Source organism: Panthera uncia, chromosome E3 (assembly GCF_023721935.1).
Source record: "Panthera uncia isolate 11264 chromosome E3, Puncia_PCG_1.0, whole genome shotgun sequence".
NCBI classification, from domain to species: Eukaryota; Metazoa; Chordata; class Mammalia; order Carnivora; family Felidae; genus Panthera; species Panthera uncia.
Genome location: NC_064815.1, coordinates 20,560,400 through 20,576,154, shown reverse-complemented (window position 1 = coordinate 20,576,154; position 15,755 = coordinate 20,560,400). Strand labels below are relative to the sequence as shown.

Sequence of the window (15,755 nt, the reverse complement as noted above, 5' to 3'; positions counted from 1 at the left end):
CCCTCAGACTTCAAAATGACATTGACTAGCTGTCAGTCATGGGAAGTTATAAAATTGACCTCTATCGGTAATATTAATAGACCGATTATTGTTAGAAGTGACTTTTATTGAATGCTTACTACTAAGGATTAATGTGTTCATGTAGCATCTCATTTAACAGCCCCAGGGCCGGTACCAAGGCATTATCCCTCTATACTTTTCAAAGCCTTTTAATGCCCGTATCTCAGGAGCCTTGAGGTGTAGAAGCCAGTGGTCGTGAGTGACACTGTCCCGTCACTCTCTCCACCCTGGAGTCGTAGTCGCAACCACTGAGCAAATGAGGAAACCCCTCGGCATTTGGACACAGTGACTGGCACGTATGGGAGCTGACACCCAGTTCCCAGGCAGAGCCACAGTGAGGTCCCAGGCAGCCAAAGGGTAACCGTGCCTGCGGGTCTCCTGGCGGGTGCTTAACACGCAGCGCTCAGAGCGTCCTCCCTGCACTTACGGAGATTCCCAGAATTCCTCCCACCGTGGGCCAATCCAAGCGAACGGGCCGGTCTCCCATTATACCTTTCTGTAGGCGCGGTGCCCACGCGGGATCCAGCACCCTCCGTGGCACGTCCCTCCATCCCCTGCCCACCCACCTGGTACTCGAGAGGAGGACTGAAAAACCAAGAAGGCATGGCCCACCCAACTTTCTTGCTAGAATTCTTGTTCCGAGAAGTGTAATTAACAGACAGGATGATCCAGCCAACATTCAGTCAATAGATGGTTTCTAGAAGCCGAGGACTCTTTGGGCACCCCAGTCCCATGTATTTGGTCATCTTCTCTCACTTACCGTGAGTGAAGAGGCAGAGGGTCCCCACAGCCCGGCTTCTCCACCAGCTCCCTCCCCAACCCTGGGGTGACGGCACGGATATTAGCAATACTGGTGAGACCAGTTGGTGAAGACGTCAACGCTAAGTAACTTGTTTTTTAAGTTTATTTATCTATTGAGAGACAGAGAGAGGGGGGAGAGAGCGCGGGTGGAGGAGGGGCAGGGAGAGAGTGAGAGGAGTCCCAAGCAGGCTCTGCGCTGTGAACACAGAGCCTGACGTGGGGCTTGAGCCCGTGAACGAGGAGATCGTGACCTGAGCCCGGACCAAGAGTCAGACGCTTAACCGACTGTGCCGCCCAGGTGCCCCAACAATAAATAACTTCTTGAGGGTGTGTGATGTGCCAAGCATGCACCAAGGAAGCCCTGTGCATTTTGAGCTGAGCGGTTCTCAAAGTGGTTCCCCATAGCACAGCATGGGCACCCCCCGGTCTTGTTAGAATCAAAGATTCTCATGGCGCGCCCGGGTGGCCCCGTTGATCAAGCATACGGTTCTTGATTTCGGCTCGGCTCGTGATCTCAGGGCCCCCGAGATCAAGCCCTGCTCCAGGCTCTGCACTGACAATACGGAGCCCGCGTGGGATTCTCTCTCTCTCCTCTTTCTGCTCCTCAGGCCCCCTGGGTGGCTCTGAAACCTCTCCATGTGCCCTCCACCACGTGGATGGAAAGAGGGAACATTCTTACTAACGCCGGCTACCTACTCAGGGTTGAGCAGATAATTACGCTATGCCAGTGATCATTCTAGGCATTCAGTCTCTCTCTCTCTTTTTTTGTTTCAAAGAAAGAGAGACGAGAGTGCACACTCATGGGCAGGGGAGGGGCAGAGGGAGAGGGAGAGGGAGAGAGGGTCTCAAGCAGGCTCCATGGTGTCAGTGCAGATCCCGACACAGAGCCCGATCTAACAACCGCAGGATCATGACCTGAGCCGAAATCAAGAGTCAGACGCTCAAGCAGTGCGGCCACCGGGTGCCCCGGCGTTCTGTCTACATTGACTGGTTCACTCCTCATCACCACCCTATGAGGTCCTTACTCTGATTATCATCGCCTTGTGCAGATGAGGAAATTGAGGCATGCACGGATCGGGTGACTCACCCAGGGACACTCAGGTGATAAATGGCAGCGCTAGGCTCTGAACCCCCGACGGTCTGACTCCAGTGTAAATACCCAAGTGCACGTTATGTCTCCTTAGAGGTTTCTGCCCCTTCCCCACTCAGGTTCCAATTTTCCTCCTTTCCAAACTAATACTCCCCTGTATCAGTTTTCTTGGGCTGCCATGACAAGGGACCACAGACTGGGGAGCTTAAGCAACAGAAATTTACTTTCTCACATTTCTGGAGGCGGCAAGTCCAAGATCAAGGTGTGGGCAGGGCTGGTGTCTCCTGAGGCCTCTCCCCTTGGCTTTCAGATGGCCACCTTCCCTCTGTGTCCTCTGCGTGCATGGCCCCTGGTGGCTCCAAATCTCTTCTTACAGGAACACCGGTCAGATTGAATTAGGGCCATATTAACAACCTCATTAAATTCCTTTTTTTTTTTTTTTTTTTTTTTTTTAGTGTTTATGTAGTTTTAGAGAGTATGAGCAGGGGAGGGATGGAGATCTGCCCTGTTAGCACAGAGCTTAAAGGGTTCGATCTCACGAACCATGAGATCATGACCTGAGCTGAAATCGAGAGTCGGACGCTTAACTGACTGAGCCACCCAGGTGCCCCCAACCTCACTTAAAATTAATCACCTCTTTAAAGTCCCTATCTGCAAGTATGATGATATTCCGAGGAAGTGGGGGTTAGGGCTTTGCCAGATGAATTTGGGGGGTACACAGTTCAGCCCGTATCGTTCCTGTGTCTCCACCATCCGTGCATTTGGCTGACAGGACCCATTCCGTGTCTCTGTGCCTTGGGGACTCTCTGGTTCCCATCCGTCTGCACACCCCATGCTCTCTATTTCCTCCTGGGTCACATGACTGCATCCTTCCCAGGGAACAACAGCCGTGACCTAGAGAGCTCAGCCTCCACCTGTGCTCAAAAGTATGGCTCTAAGCCCCCCAAGGTGCCGTGTGTAATTAGGAAGAGAGACGTCTGTATGACGTCTATCAACACAACCTTTTGGGGTTTCTCCGGAGTGAAGTCAGGGGTAACTGTATCTCTTAAGGTATTGTTTGCGGACTGTTTGCATCAGAATCATCTGGACTGCTAGCGACCTCCAGCATGAGTCTCTCCAAGAGGGGGGTCCTTGCAGTGTGCATGTCTCTGAATCCCCTGCCAGGCAGCCCCTCCCTGTCCCCCACCTGGTGACTCTCTGCACAGAGAGGCGTCAACCGCCCTGTCTGCGATGTCAGGCACCTTTGGCTGTGTCCCAGCTCCTCCCGTTTCTAGGTGTGTGACCTTGGGACAAGTTAGCCACCCTAATTGTGTTTCTTCATTGGCAAGGTGGAATTAATGGAATTAATCTAGCTACCTCCTAAGTTGGGGTAAAGATTAATTTAGATCATATAAAGAAAGCACTCTCCACCACCTGCTTGTTGCAGAAGGGAAAGCGTTCAGTTTCTGGTAGCATTACTCCTGCTGCCATGGCACTACCAGGAAAAGATTACTTTGTTATCCTAAGACCAAAGTAACAACCTTGTTAACTTTGCGTCTGATGCGTGACTGTGGGTTTGGACCACCCAGGCCATGTCCTATAAGAGCCAGTGTGTGTGTGCAAACGGGAAAACCCATACAGAAGTTGATAAACAGGACCCAGGGGACAGTAGGAGGGCAGGAACGCTGGCCTCGAAAGGAGGAAAGACCACCGAGAAAACAAGCCTCGAGAGACATCTGGTGGCCTGCGGCAGTCAGGATGTAACAGCCAGGCGCGGATTCTGTCCAGCTGTCTACCTTGGATGCCGGGAGGACGTTGCCGTCCCGGGTCAGGGTGTCGGCAATGTCTTCTGACTCTCAGGCTGCCTGAGTTGTCTTTTCTGCTAAGATCACCAGCGTGCCAACTCTTCCGCGTCTCCAGCCTTCCTGGAGATCTTGTTGGCATCACAGCGGGTTGGACACACGCTTGAAGTGACACGGTTATGGAACTTCTTGCATTTTGTCATTTGTAGAGGAGCTGAAGGCCCCGCTGGAAGAGTACGTCCAGAAGCGCTACCCTGGGCTGGTGAAGGTGGTACGCAACCAAAAAAGAGAGGGCCTGATCCGAGCACGCATCGAGGGCTGGAAGGCGGCCACTGGCCAGGTCACTGGCTTCTTCGATGCCCACGTGGAATTCACAGCTGGCTGGTAGGTCACAAGCTGGACCCTGGGGGCACCCGGCACCTGCAGTAGGGTGGTCGGGAGGAGCTAGGATCTGGGAGGTGGAAAAGTTGCCTGTTCCTTCTGGGGCTAGTAGAACAGTGGAGAAGGGTTGGTTGACAAAGAAGGTGAGAGCCATACTGTGGGATAAAACTGGGAAGCCGGGAGAAGTTTGCTGTCTACCCACTTCTCCGTTGTTGTGGCCTCCACCAACCACCACCACCATCGTCAGCAAAATACCCGGTGAAGGGGCGCCTGGGTGGCTCAGTCGGTTGGGCGGCCGACTTCGGCTCAGGTCATGATCTCGCGGTCCTTGAGTTTGAGCCCCGCGTCGGGCTCTGTGCTGACAGCTCAGAGCCTGGAGCCTGTTTCGGATTCTGTGTCTCCCTCTTTCTGACCCTCCCCCGTTCATGCTCTGTCTCTCTCTGCCTCAAAAAAATAAATAAACGTTAAAAAAATTTTTAAAAAAAATACCCGGTGAAAATGACACACTGATTGGACAGAACTCGAGATGATCCTTGCCAAGGGGACGAGACAGCCATGTCTCTTCTCTTCTCCCACTTTGTTTGTTCCCTTTTCTGAGGAGGATGGTTGAGTGCTATTTGGAGGGAAGAGATCCATTTATAATTCCACCTACTCGGGTAAAGCCTCCTGGAACATAAGGGATTATCTTTAACATCATTCGGAGGAAGGGAAGGGTGGATCTCTGCAAATGTGGCCCCGATGGTTTCCCAGGTGAAAAAAACAATCTGGGAGAAACTGGGGGCCACCCAGAGAGGAGAAGACTTAGGACTGCAAGAATCGTGAAGCATCAGAACGCCCAAACCTTCAGTGGGCATGCTTACGGCTGAAAAGCAGGGTCATGTGACTGTGGCTGACTGCCCAATGGGAAACCGAGTCAGAGGTGAAATAACCCGGGTTCAGTTTGCTTACTTCCTAAGAAGCAGAGTCTTTAATTTCACAAACCCTGCTTGTAACCTGTGTTAACTCAGTGGCACCATCTTGAATATGATCTTGAACTTGATCTTGATCTTGAACTTGAATACCGGTTCGTGGTACCAGATCGGAAGAGCCAGTGCCCCGTTACCCATTAAACATTACAAAATCTGTTCTTCTTCATTTGCAACACATCTCAGAATCCCTTAAGGGCCGGACCAAAGGAGAATGGCTATTCACTTGGGCACGTGACGATCTGGACCCTGGGGTCACAGGTAACACTGGCCTGTTCAAGTGCACGTGGCTGTCCGTTGCCGTCTCAGACACCAGTGTCCTGCCTGATTTTTCTGCCACCATTAGACCCTGGTGACACACAGCTGTAGGTTTGCAGCCCTGATCTCCTCTAAGCTTCAGGGTTGTTTATCTCTTAGAGTGATGGTTGTCAGAATGTGGTTCCCCGGACCAGCAGTGCCATCGGGAACTTGCTGGAGAGGCAGAGTTGGGGGCTCCCCTCAGACCTGTGAAATCAGAAGCTCTGTGTGGGTCCAGCACTCTGTTTTAACCAGCGCTCCAGGGACCTCTGAGGCTCGCTCAGGTTTGAGAAGCGTTGAGCTGGAAGCCTTCTGAACAGAGGCCCTCGAATGTTCCATGTGGAACTTCTTGCCTTTATTTGCCACATCCTTGCCTCCCCGTTTCTTTTCTGTCAAAACTGGCGACTCTTCCCGCGTCCCTTTCATTGGCTCCTTCCCTCCCCGTCACGTTACCCACCCGGTCAACCTCCAGCTCTGGCTGCTCTTCCCTTCCATTTCGCCCATCTGCCCTTCTCCCTTGGCTTTGACCTCCGCTCGCCCACCTTCCATTTTCATCACCATGCCCCTAAACGAATAGCGGGCTGCCGGAATCCTCCTTTTGACGGATGTTTCCTGGATGCCTACCACTGTCCCAAACACTGTCCCAGGCTGGGGTTGGGGTCACCAGCTGTTCGGACTGGCCTAGTGCTGAGGGATTTCCCAAAACGCAGGACTTCTAGTGGTAAAACCAGAACAGTCCGGGCAAACTGGGACAGTTGGTCACTCGGCTGGGGTTCAGAATCTGACAAGATTTGGTATCTGCCCTCAGGTAGTCTGTAGCCTAACTGGTCTCTGTGAGAGAGAGGCCGTGGTCCTTCACACTCAGCTTCCACACGTCCTCTGCATTCTGAGACCCAAGGAGGTCTTTGTTGTGACTTTAGGTACCTTGCTAAAGTCAACGGGATTGGTAATAGCGACTTTTATTTATTCAGGAAAAAAAAATTTTTTTTAATGTTTATTCATTTTTGAAAGACAGAGAGAGACGGAGCACAAGCAGGGGTGGGGTGGAGAGAGAGGGGGACACAGAATCTGAAGCAGGCTCCAGGCTCCGAGCTGTCAGCACAGAGCCCGACGCGGGGCTCGAACTCACCAGCGGTGAGATCATGACCCGAGCCGAAGTCAGACGCTTAACTGACTGAGCCACCCACGTGCCCCTGTAATAGCAACTTTTAAAACTGGCATCAGTTTTAGAATATTTGCTGAAACGTAGTTCAGAAAAGAATGGACATTTGGGTTCAGTGGCTTATAATTTGTAACTCTAAAATGGCTTAATTCTGTATGGATTACACACATGGCCATTTATGCCAAGTCCTTCCAAGACTAAGTACTTTTTGTTGAAGAAATTGGACTTTGTTCTCCCTTCTTGGAGGGCAACACTGATATTTAAGTTTTTAGAGCCTGTCACCTCATATACATAAAATGGAAATATGACTATAGGAGACAACGTAGGAAATGAGTAATCATGTATTTTATTTTATATGCCAGTCTGCTTTATGTGAAAATATTAGAGGTTTGAATCAGGACTTGTGGAAACTTAGAGCACTTAAGCTGTTCACCGTAAGGGGTAAAATAGGGATTGCTCAGGGGAGTGGTCTGCATTTGTTACTGGGCTAATAAACACCGTTCAGACAGCCACCTAAGGAAAACGGAAATTTAAAAACATAAGACCTGCAGATTAACAGCTGGTTGGAACGAGCGCTGGGTGTCGTGTGTAACCGACGGGCCACGGGGAATCTACCCCCAAAACCAAGGGCGCACTGCACACGCTGTTAGCCAGTTTGACAATGAATTCCATTAAAAAGATAAAATAAAATCTGCAGATTAGCAATCTGATCGTTGCTAAAGTGAGGCTGTTTTTGTTGATGGCTTTGAGGCAGCTCAGGTGGCACCCTGGATATGCTACAGTTCCCCCTGGGTTGTTTTTTTTTTTTTCTAATATTTATCTATTTATTTTTAAGATGCAATGCATTGTCAAGTTAGCTAACCTACAGGGCACACTGTGGGCTCTTGGTTTTGGGGGCAGATTCCCGGGATTCATCGCTCGCTCCCTGTTTTTAAAATCCAGGAATTTCAGGGGCGCCTGGGTGGCTCAGTCGGTTGAGCGGCCGACTTCGGCTCAGGTCATGATCTCACGGTCCGTGAGTTCGAGCCCCGCGTCGGGCTCCGTGCTGACAGCTCAGAGCCTGGAGCCTGTTTCAGATTCTGTGTCTCCCTCTCTCTCTGCCCCTCCCCGTTCATGCTCTGTCTCTCTCTGTCTCAAAAATAAATAAACGTTAAAAAAAAATTTTTTTTAAATCCAGGAATTTCAGTTATAGGTCTGGGGAACACGAAATAATTGTATTATTATCTAAAACCATGGCTAGGTGGTAGGCATTTCAGCCAGAGCATTTAGGGCCGCCCAAGGGTTTGAGTGACTGCTCCCCCTACTCGGCACTGGGGTGGGACAGGGGGGTAAACAGGCCACACGGACACAGGATCGGTGGCTGCTCCACATCGATGGTTAGTTGCTGAGCTTCACTGGAGATACGCTTCTGGCTGGAAACCGCAGAAATGGCAGAACGCAGACAATTTTAAAATCTCCCATACAAATCAATATTGAAATGAGAAACACATGTCCTAGCTCTGCAGTCTGACGTGGCAGGACGCGGGACCCCGTCTAGGACGTACCGTTCTTGTGGCTCAGGGAGAAGAGTCTTGGCCGCGGCTATTAAATGTTTCTGCAGGATGTGACGTCATCTCTTCGGCTCATCGCCCATTGGCCAGAGTCGGTCACATGTCCAAGCCGACCGTTCACGGGGTTGAGGGAGGGAGTGCGCCCCTCTGCGGGCCCGGTGGTAAAAAGCGGGGTGTCTCCAGTGAGGGGTGCGAATAACTGGGAACAGGTGCACCTTCCCTCACGGACTGGGAGGTCCCCCTGTGCAGTTCCAGAAGCGTTAGAAGAACCAAGGTCTTCTACCCTAGTGCCCAGTAACCTTCACCGGAGTGCTTCTTTCCATATCCAGGCCACCAGACCAGCTGAGGGAAGCGTGGCCCAGCATAGGACACAGTGGAGCTTAAAGTTAGGGCGTGAAGCCAGCCCATCCAGCTTAGAAACCCGGCTTTGCCACCGGCTGGCCGTGTGGCCTGCGGCGAGCGACTTAACCTCTCTGGGCCTCAGTTTCCTGACTTGTCAACTGCTGCTCATACTCTCTGCTTCCCAGGACCGTTGTGAGATTTCCGTCAGTCGGCTTGGCCTGCGTGGAATGTTTAGAATGGTACCTAGCATGTAGTAAGTGCTCCATAAACATCAGCTACCATTAGCTCAGTAGGAGAAATAATGTGTGTTCGAGATCAGCAAAGACAACGTGTGGACAGAGTGACTTTTGACGAGGTGGAGGAGATGGGACAAGAGCTGAGAGGAAGGAGAGAGCTTTCCCTCCAGGAGAAATCAGGGGAGGCTTCTCGGGAGAGGCGGCACTCGATCTGGTAAGACTCCATCGGCAACTAGCCTTCCTGCCAGCGGCCAAGGGCATTCCCGGAGGAGAACGGCGTCGGCAGATGCTTGGAGGGGTGAAGCTCGGAAGCATATCTGAAAGCCGTGGCAAATCAGTCCCAGTTGGCTTCAGCCTGTATGGTGCGCGCATAAGCAACGGAGGCAGTAAATGGCCCAGGGTATATTTTATTGCTCGTTTTAAATAGAAAGATGAGATGAGCCAACAGGTAATTCAATAGCTGAGAAATGAAAAGAGATGGGAGGCAGGGCGAGGGTTCTCATTATTCTTCCAAATAATGCAGAGGAATGGGATTTTCACTTGACTCTTTTCCAAAGCCTTAGCTCTGTTCGAAGCAGGGAGATTAATGCGCTGGCTTACGAGGGCCATCTTTTCTTTCTGGAACATGGGAAACGGCCCTTTCCTACGTCTGCCTCGGAGACGCACACGAGTGGGGAAGTCTGACCATTTGCTTTCCCCTAAGTTAGCGGGGCTGCACCTTGGGCCTGGAACCAGGTCCCTGCCTGTCTCCCGCTGTAGCCCTGAGGGGACAGGCTAGCTGGGAGGCAAGATTCTGCTTGCCTTTGCTTTTAATTAGTTCTCGCCTGCCATCGCTAACCAATTCAATTAGATCCCTTTTAAGAAATCAATTAAGTAATCAATTAAACCAACTGAAATAGTCACGCACACCGAGAAGCTAGCGAAATGCTTATTAAAACCAGGCCGTCCAGGGCAGAAGTGACCCATTTTGGGGAAGAAAATTCGGCTCCTGCAGAAGAAACAAGAAGCATCACCCGGAGCCCCGAGGGGGAGATGGAAACGCTAAACTCACTTGTAGCCGAGAAGGCCTTGCCTTGGCTCATGCTGTCAGCACAAAAGAGAGGCCTGGTGCTTTCCGGGGGGTACCCCCCAGATTCCGAAATCTTGCTCGGGGCCTCTCAGGCCAGGATCCCCCTTGGGCCAGGGCCCGAGCCGCCCTGCGTGCTTACAGCTGCACGACCCACCCGGGGCAGGTCACTCCCGTGCCTCAGTTTCCACCTGAGCCCCAGCCTCCCCGGGGCCCTCACTTCCCCGTTCCTTCTCCGTGGCGCTGGAGTCTGTGCCCGTTTGAGGGGTGGGCGCGCCTCAGGAGAGAGACTTAACTTCTACTTCTCTGTGTTGCAGGGCCGAGCCGGTTCTGTCCCGAATCCAGGAGAACCGGAAGCGAGTGATCCTCCCGTCCATCGACAACATCAAACAGGACACCTTCGAGGTGCAGCGCTACGAGAACTCGGCCCACGGCTACAGCTGGGAGCTGTGGTGCATGTACATCAGCCCCCCGAAAGACTGGTGGGACGCCGGAGACCCCTCTCTCCCCATCAGGTCTGTGGAGGGCAAGCTCTGGGAGCCGTCGCGTCCCCAGATCCCGGGGACACAGGAGCCCCGAGGGGGAGGGCGTCTAGGAGGGACCGCCTGGGGCAGACCGGTGGCCTACAGAAGCTGCTTTAGGACTTCAGGGTGTCTTCCCATCGTGGTTTTCTTGCTGAGGAAAGACACTGCTTCTTGAGCTTAAGTTTTCAAGGGCAGCTCAGCAGACGGCAGTACTGAGAGACTGGCACGATAGGAACGTTCCCCTCCCTTTATTCTCCCTTCGTTCTTCATGTCTGATGAGCTGTGCAGTTCGAGAGGCATCCATTCCTGGGGCTTCCTCGTACCTGCAACCTTCCCTCTCCCCTTTTGCACGATGCAGGAATGCGTAGAAACGGACACTCTTTGTGTGACCCTGGGGCACCTGGAGGGCCTTGGGCTGCTCTGCGTGACCCTCGCCCGGGTCCCACCCTGCTGCCCCCGGAGATGGGGAGACCAGTACCCCATGGCGCAGCCGTTGGGGGCTCGCCTCTAAAGGATGTTGAATGACGTGGGTTGACTTTGATGCCGTGTTCGTGCCCCGTGGCCGCTGTGACAAATCTCTATCCGTGTGGTGGCAGGAAGCTCCGCAGATGTATTCCCTTCCATTCTGAAGGTCCGAAGTCCAAAATGAGCTTTACGGAGCTGGGCTCAAGACGTGTGCAGGGTGGAGGTCCTTCTGGAAGCCGTAGGGGAGAGTCCATTTTGTGCCAGCTTCTAGAGGCCCTCATTTCTCGGTTTGTGGCTCCATCACATCCCTCTTCCTCCCCTACTGTCTTCGTCACGTGCCCATCATCTCCCTTTGGCGTTCTTGCCTCCCTTGTGATGGCATTTATGGTCCGCGCGGATAATCTGAGCTAATCCCCCCGCCCAAGGTGAATCACGTCTGCGACGTCCTTTTTCCCATATAAGGTAACGTTTACAGGCGCCGGAGATTAGGGTGTGGATTTTTTGGGGGGGAGGGGGCATCGTTCAGCCCACCACAGATGCTCTGATTTTTAACCCAGATGATGCCCGGTTGTCGTGCGGTGTTTTCTGTGAGTGCCGCCCAAAGGCCAAACCCACTTGAAACTGTCACGGTTCTTTCTTACATTAGAAGAGGGGGAAGGGGAAGAGGCTTTCCTACCTTGGCTTGGTTTTAAGGCAGTGTTTGTTGGTATAAAAGGGGAGTACCGGGGCGCCTGGGTGGCTCATTCGGTTGGGCGTCCGACTTCGGCTCAGGTCATGATCTCACGGTTTGTGAGTTCGAGCCCCGCGTCGGGCTCTGTGCTGACAGCTCAGAGCCTGGAGCCTCTTTTGGATTCTGTCTCCCCCTCTCTGTGCCCCTCCCCTGCTCCTGCTCTGTCTCTGTCTCTCTCAAAAAATAAATAAACAGGGGCGCCTGGGTGGCGCAGTCGGTTAAGCGTCCGACTTCAGCCAGGTCACGATCTCGCGGTCCGTGAGTTCGAGCCCCGCGTCAGGCTCTGGGCTGATGGCTCGGAGCCTGGAGCCTGTTTCCGATTCTGTGTCTCCCTCTCTCTCTGCCCCTCCCCCGTTCATGCTCTGTCTCTCTCTGTCCCAAAAATAAATAAAAAACGTTGAAAAAAAAATTAAAAATAAATAAATAAATAAATAAATAAACATTAAAAAAAAATTAAAAAAAAAGGGGGGGGAGTACCAAGAAGGAATTGTGGAATAGGATGAGAAGCTTCTCCCAAGTAGTCGTGAAGTTCTTACTTGTGGCATTTTAAATAACTAGGAAGCCTCATGTTCCTTTACTTTCCTGCCCAAATGGAAGCATACAGAATTGATTGCATTAGAGTGGAGCTGCCCGTGGCAGATTTGTGCAACAGCCTGGTGATGTTTTGGGCCAGTAACTTCCTCCACCAGAGATGCCTTGTGACTCAGTTTCCATCCCAACCTAGACATTCAGTGTCCTTGTGCAATGCTTCGGGGCCACACTCTTAGAATCCTTGCAGGTAATTATGCAGGCTCATCACTAAGGCGTTTTCTGAGAAACAAAGCATAACCTTTGAGATAATTTCAGTTTAATGGGTGATATACCACCTCATATCCATTAGGATGGCGACTATCAAAGAAGTAAACAAAAGAGTAGAGTACAAGTGTTGGCAAGGATACGGAGAAATTGGAACCCCTGAGCTTTGCTCGTGGAAATACAAAACCATGTAGCTGCTATGGAAAACAGCGTGACGGTTCCTCAAAAAATTAAAAGTAGAATTACCATGTGGTAATTTTCACATCTGGGTACATACCCAAAAGAGTTGAAAGGAGGCTCTCGAAGAGATATTTGTACGCCCGTGTTCACAGCAGCATTATTCACAATAACCAAAAGGGGGAAATAACCCAGATGTCCACCAACAGATGAATGGATGGATTCAATGTGGTCTATACCTACAGCAGAATATCATTCAGCCTTAAACAAGGAAGGAAATTCTGACACATGCTATGGCCTGGAGGAACCACGGGGACATTATGCCAAGTGAAATAGACCAGTTACCAAAGACGGATACTATACCTCATAGAAGGTACCTAGAATGGCCAAATTCATAGAGACGGGCAGTAGAAGGGGGGTTGCCAGGGGCTGGGGAGAAGACAGGATGGGGAGTTGTTATTTAATGGTTATAGAATTTCAGTTTTGCAAGATGAAAAGTGTTCTGGAAACTGGTTGCACGATAACTTGAATGCAATTAACACTACTGAACGGAACACAAAGGGTGCTTCATCCCTGACGCACGGGGAGGCTGACCTCCAGCCTTGACCGATAAGAGAATGGAGGTGTGACGGTGGTGTTAGCCACACAAGAGGGAAAGAAGCGGGTGCATCCTAACGCTGTAACATGCCCTGAAAACCTAGCTATCCCCCATGGACGAAAGGCGCTAGGCAAAAATGTAGCTTGTATTTAATGAGTTATGGTAACATTAACAGATGATTAATATGCACTTAAAAGAGACTCAGGAAAATAGAGTTGTGATCACGAGTCATTAATATTACATATATCTCTGATGCCCAAAACAGAACCCAATACCGATGATCTCTTTTTAATGTAGCCTAACTTACGAAATGCTTAATTTGTTAATAGTTGATGGGGATACTTAATTGTAGGAAGGAATTCTTATGGCCCTTCTGATGCTGTTAGGCAGATACGATGTGATTTCTTAAATGTTGGGACATGGTGGCTTCCCCCTCCCCACTGTGATTCTAATATTTTAATAGTAATGATTTTATTCTGGCGAAGGATGGAACGAGGAGAACATTTTGACAATCCAAATGGCATTAGACTGGATGAGGCCGTGGATACTGAATCTTCCCAGCAGACAACAATAACGTAGGAGATTTTTTCCATTAAGAAAATGTACATCCTTCATTTTACTTCTTTTCCTTTTTCATATTTGTTTGTTTTGTTTTGTGTTTTCTCCTGCCTGGTAAACAGTTTATTTCCCAAGTTTCGGGCAAGGAGAGAGCACAGGTGCCATGAAAGAGAGCAGAGTCCCAGTGTATGAGGGGGCGGGGAGGTGGGGACTGAAGAGAAGGCTCACCAATAAGGAGGCAGCTGCTCTTAGCCCCGCCCTGGGGGATGGTGCTGGGCTGGGGGATGGGGACACAGGCTGGCTTTTGTCAGGTCCTCAGACTTTTTTTAAATTAAAAAAAAATTTTTTTAATGTTTATTTTTCAGACAGAGAAACAGAGCACAAGTGGGAGAGGGGCAGAGGGAGAGGGGGAGACACAGAATCTGAAGCAGGCTCCAGGCTCTGAGCTGTCAGCACAGAGCCCGACGCGGGGCGTGAGACCATGACCTGAGCCAAAGTCGGTTGCTTAACTGCCTGAGCCACACAGGTGCCCCCGGGTCCTCCGACTTTTAAGAGAAAACACAAATCCAGATCATTGCATGAAATCTTCTGACTTCTAAATGTTGGCCAAAAAAATGCCTCTTCTTCAAAGCTCTGGGAGACCTGTATCATTCCCGGGACAGCTGTGGTCCATGCTTCTCACGCTGGGAGCTGTGGGCACCGCATGACTGGGGGATTTGGGGACAGTGTTACTCAGAGTTTTAGAGCTTGAGTTAAGCCATGCGAGGTCCCGCTGTCACCTCCAATATGTCGCTGCCCTCTGCTGCTGAGGTTCTCCAGTGAAAGACCTTGAGGAGCCATGAGCCAACTCTCGCCTCTCAGAGGAGGGTCTCAAATCTGTCTTGAGCCCCGATTTTTCTCCAAAGTGCCATCAAGTCCAATGTCACATCAGTAACCTATCATCAGACCAGCATATTTTAAACGTTTTCGTGTCAAAGGCCTCTTGGATCATCTAATGAAAGGCGTAGATCATATCAGCCCTGAACACATACAAGCGGACAGAACTTTGCGTGAAGTTTCATGCAGTTTATGAATGCCTTAATGATCGACAGGGCTTTTATTAAGAACCACTGCTAGGTGTTTCCACTTGGCTCTCCCAGTTGGAGAGCCTCTCTTTACCGTTCTTTATCACCCACGAGACTATATGCTTTAGGAAGCCAGGACTGTGACTGGTTCACAGTTGTATCCCTAGTGCCTAATTACTCCCTTGGCACTTAGTCGGTTTGCTGGAAATGTATAGCGAATGAATGAATGGATGAGTGACATCTGAGGCTCCGAAGAGAGATCAGGGCTAGCGATTAGATAGGGAGTGAGATTGCCCAGAGGTCCCTTAGAGAAAGACAAGGAGAGCCCCAATATTTCTGGGATGGAGGGAACCTACGTAAGAGCAACCAGCAAGTGATGATGAATGGTCAGAGAGGTAGGAGGATGATCCGTGGAGTCCAAGACTTAAGACCAAGAAGACCGGAAGCACCATTGGGTTTAAGGGGTCCACTCATCACAGCCTTGGTGAAACCATTTTAAGGGACTCTTGGAGTCTGAATATGAAGGAGTGGGGGGGTTGAGAGCAGATTATGCTTTTGAGATGTTTGGGGTAGACTCAGAGAGGTGAGGCATAGAAACATAGGCATACCCACCTATGGAGGTGGGTAAAGATCAAGTGATGTGTAGTTTGTTTATTTATTTACTTATTTTTAAAATGTTTATTTGTTTATGAGACAGAGAGAGTGATCAGGAGAGGGGCAGAGAGAGAGAGAGAATCCCAAACAGACTCTGCACCGTCATCTCAGAGCGCCACGCAGGGCTCGAACTCACCAACCGTGACATCACGACCTGAGCCAAAATCAAGAGTCAGGCGCTTAACTGACTGAGCCACCCGAGCACCCCTCTTCGTTCTTTTTTATAGTGACTTTTCATCATGACCACCTTTAAAGTGGCCGCAGGCCAGCATTCCTTCTGCATCCCGTATCTGGTTTCCAGGATTCACACACCTTAGTCCTGCATGGGAGGGGAGAGGTGACTTCCCCCCCCCACAAGGCTCCCTCTACTTTACAGGCCACTCTCCCTTTGCTAAGCCCGAGTCAGGCGGCAGTGAGGATGTTTCTTGTTGCCAGAAGCACTCACCGCCGGGCTTGGGG

The 15,755-nt window shown here is 50.8% G+C and overlaps 1 protein-coding gene across 1 annotated transcript in view; it reads left to right on the top strand.

The window, feature by feature from the left end:
- LOC125928653 (polypeptide N-acetylgalactosaminyltransferase 17-like) overlaps positions 1 to 15,755 on the top strand; it is a 159,029-nt gene that overhangs the window by 129,335 nt on the left and 13,939 nt on the right. Inside the window, exons 5-6 of the mRNA XM_049639378.1 lie at positions 3,942 to 4,116; positions 10,049 to 10,246. Of these exons, the coding sequence (XP_049495335.1) occupies positions 3,942 to 4,116; positions 10,049 to 10,246 (373 nt within the window). The remainder of the gene's footprint in view (positions 1 to 3,941; positions 4,117 to 10,048; positions 10,247 to 15,755) is intronic.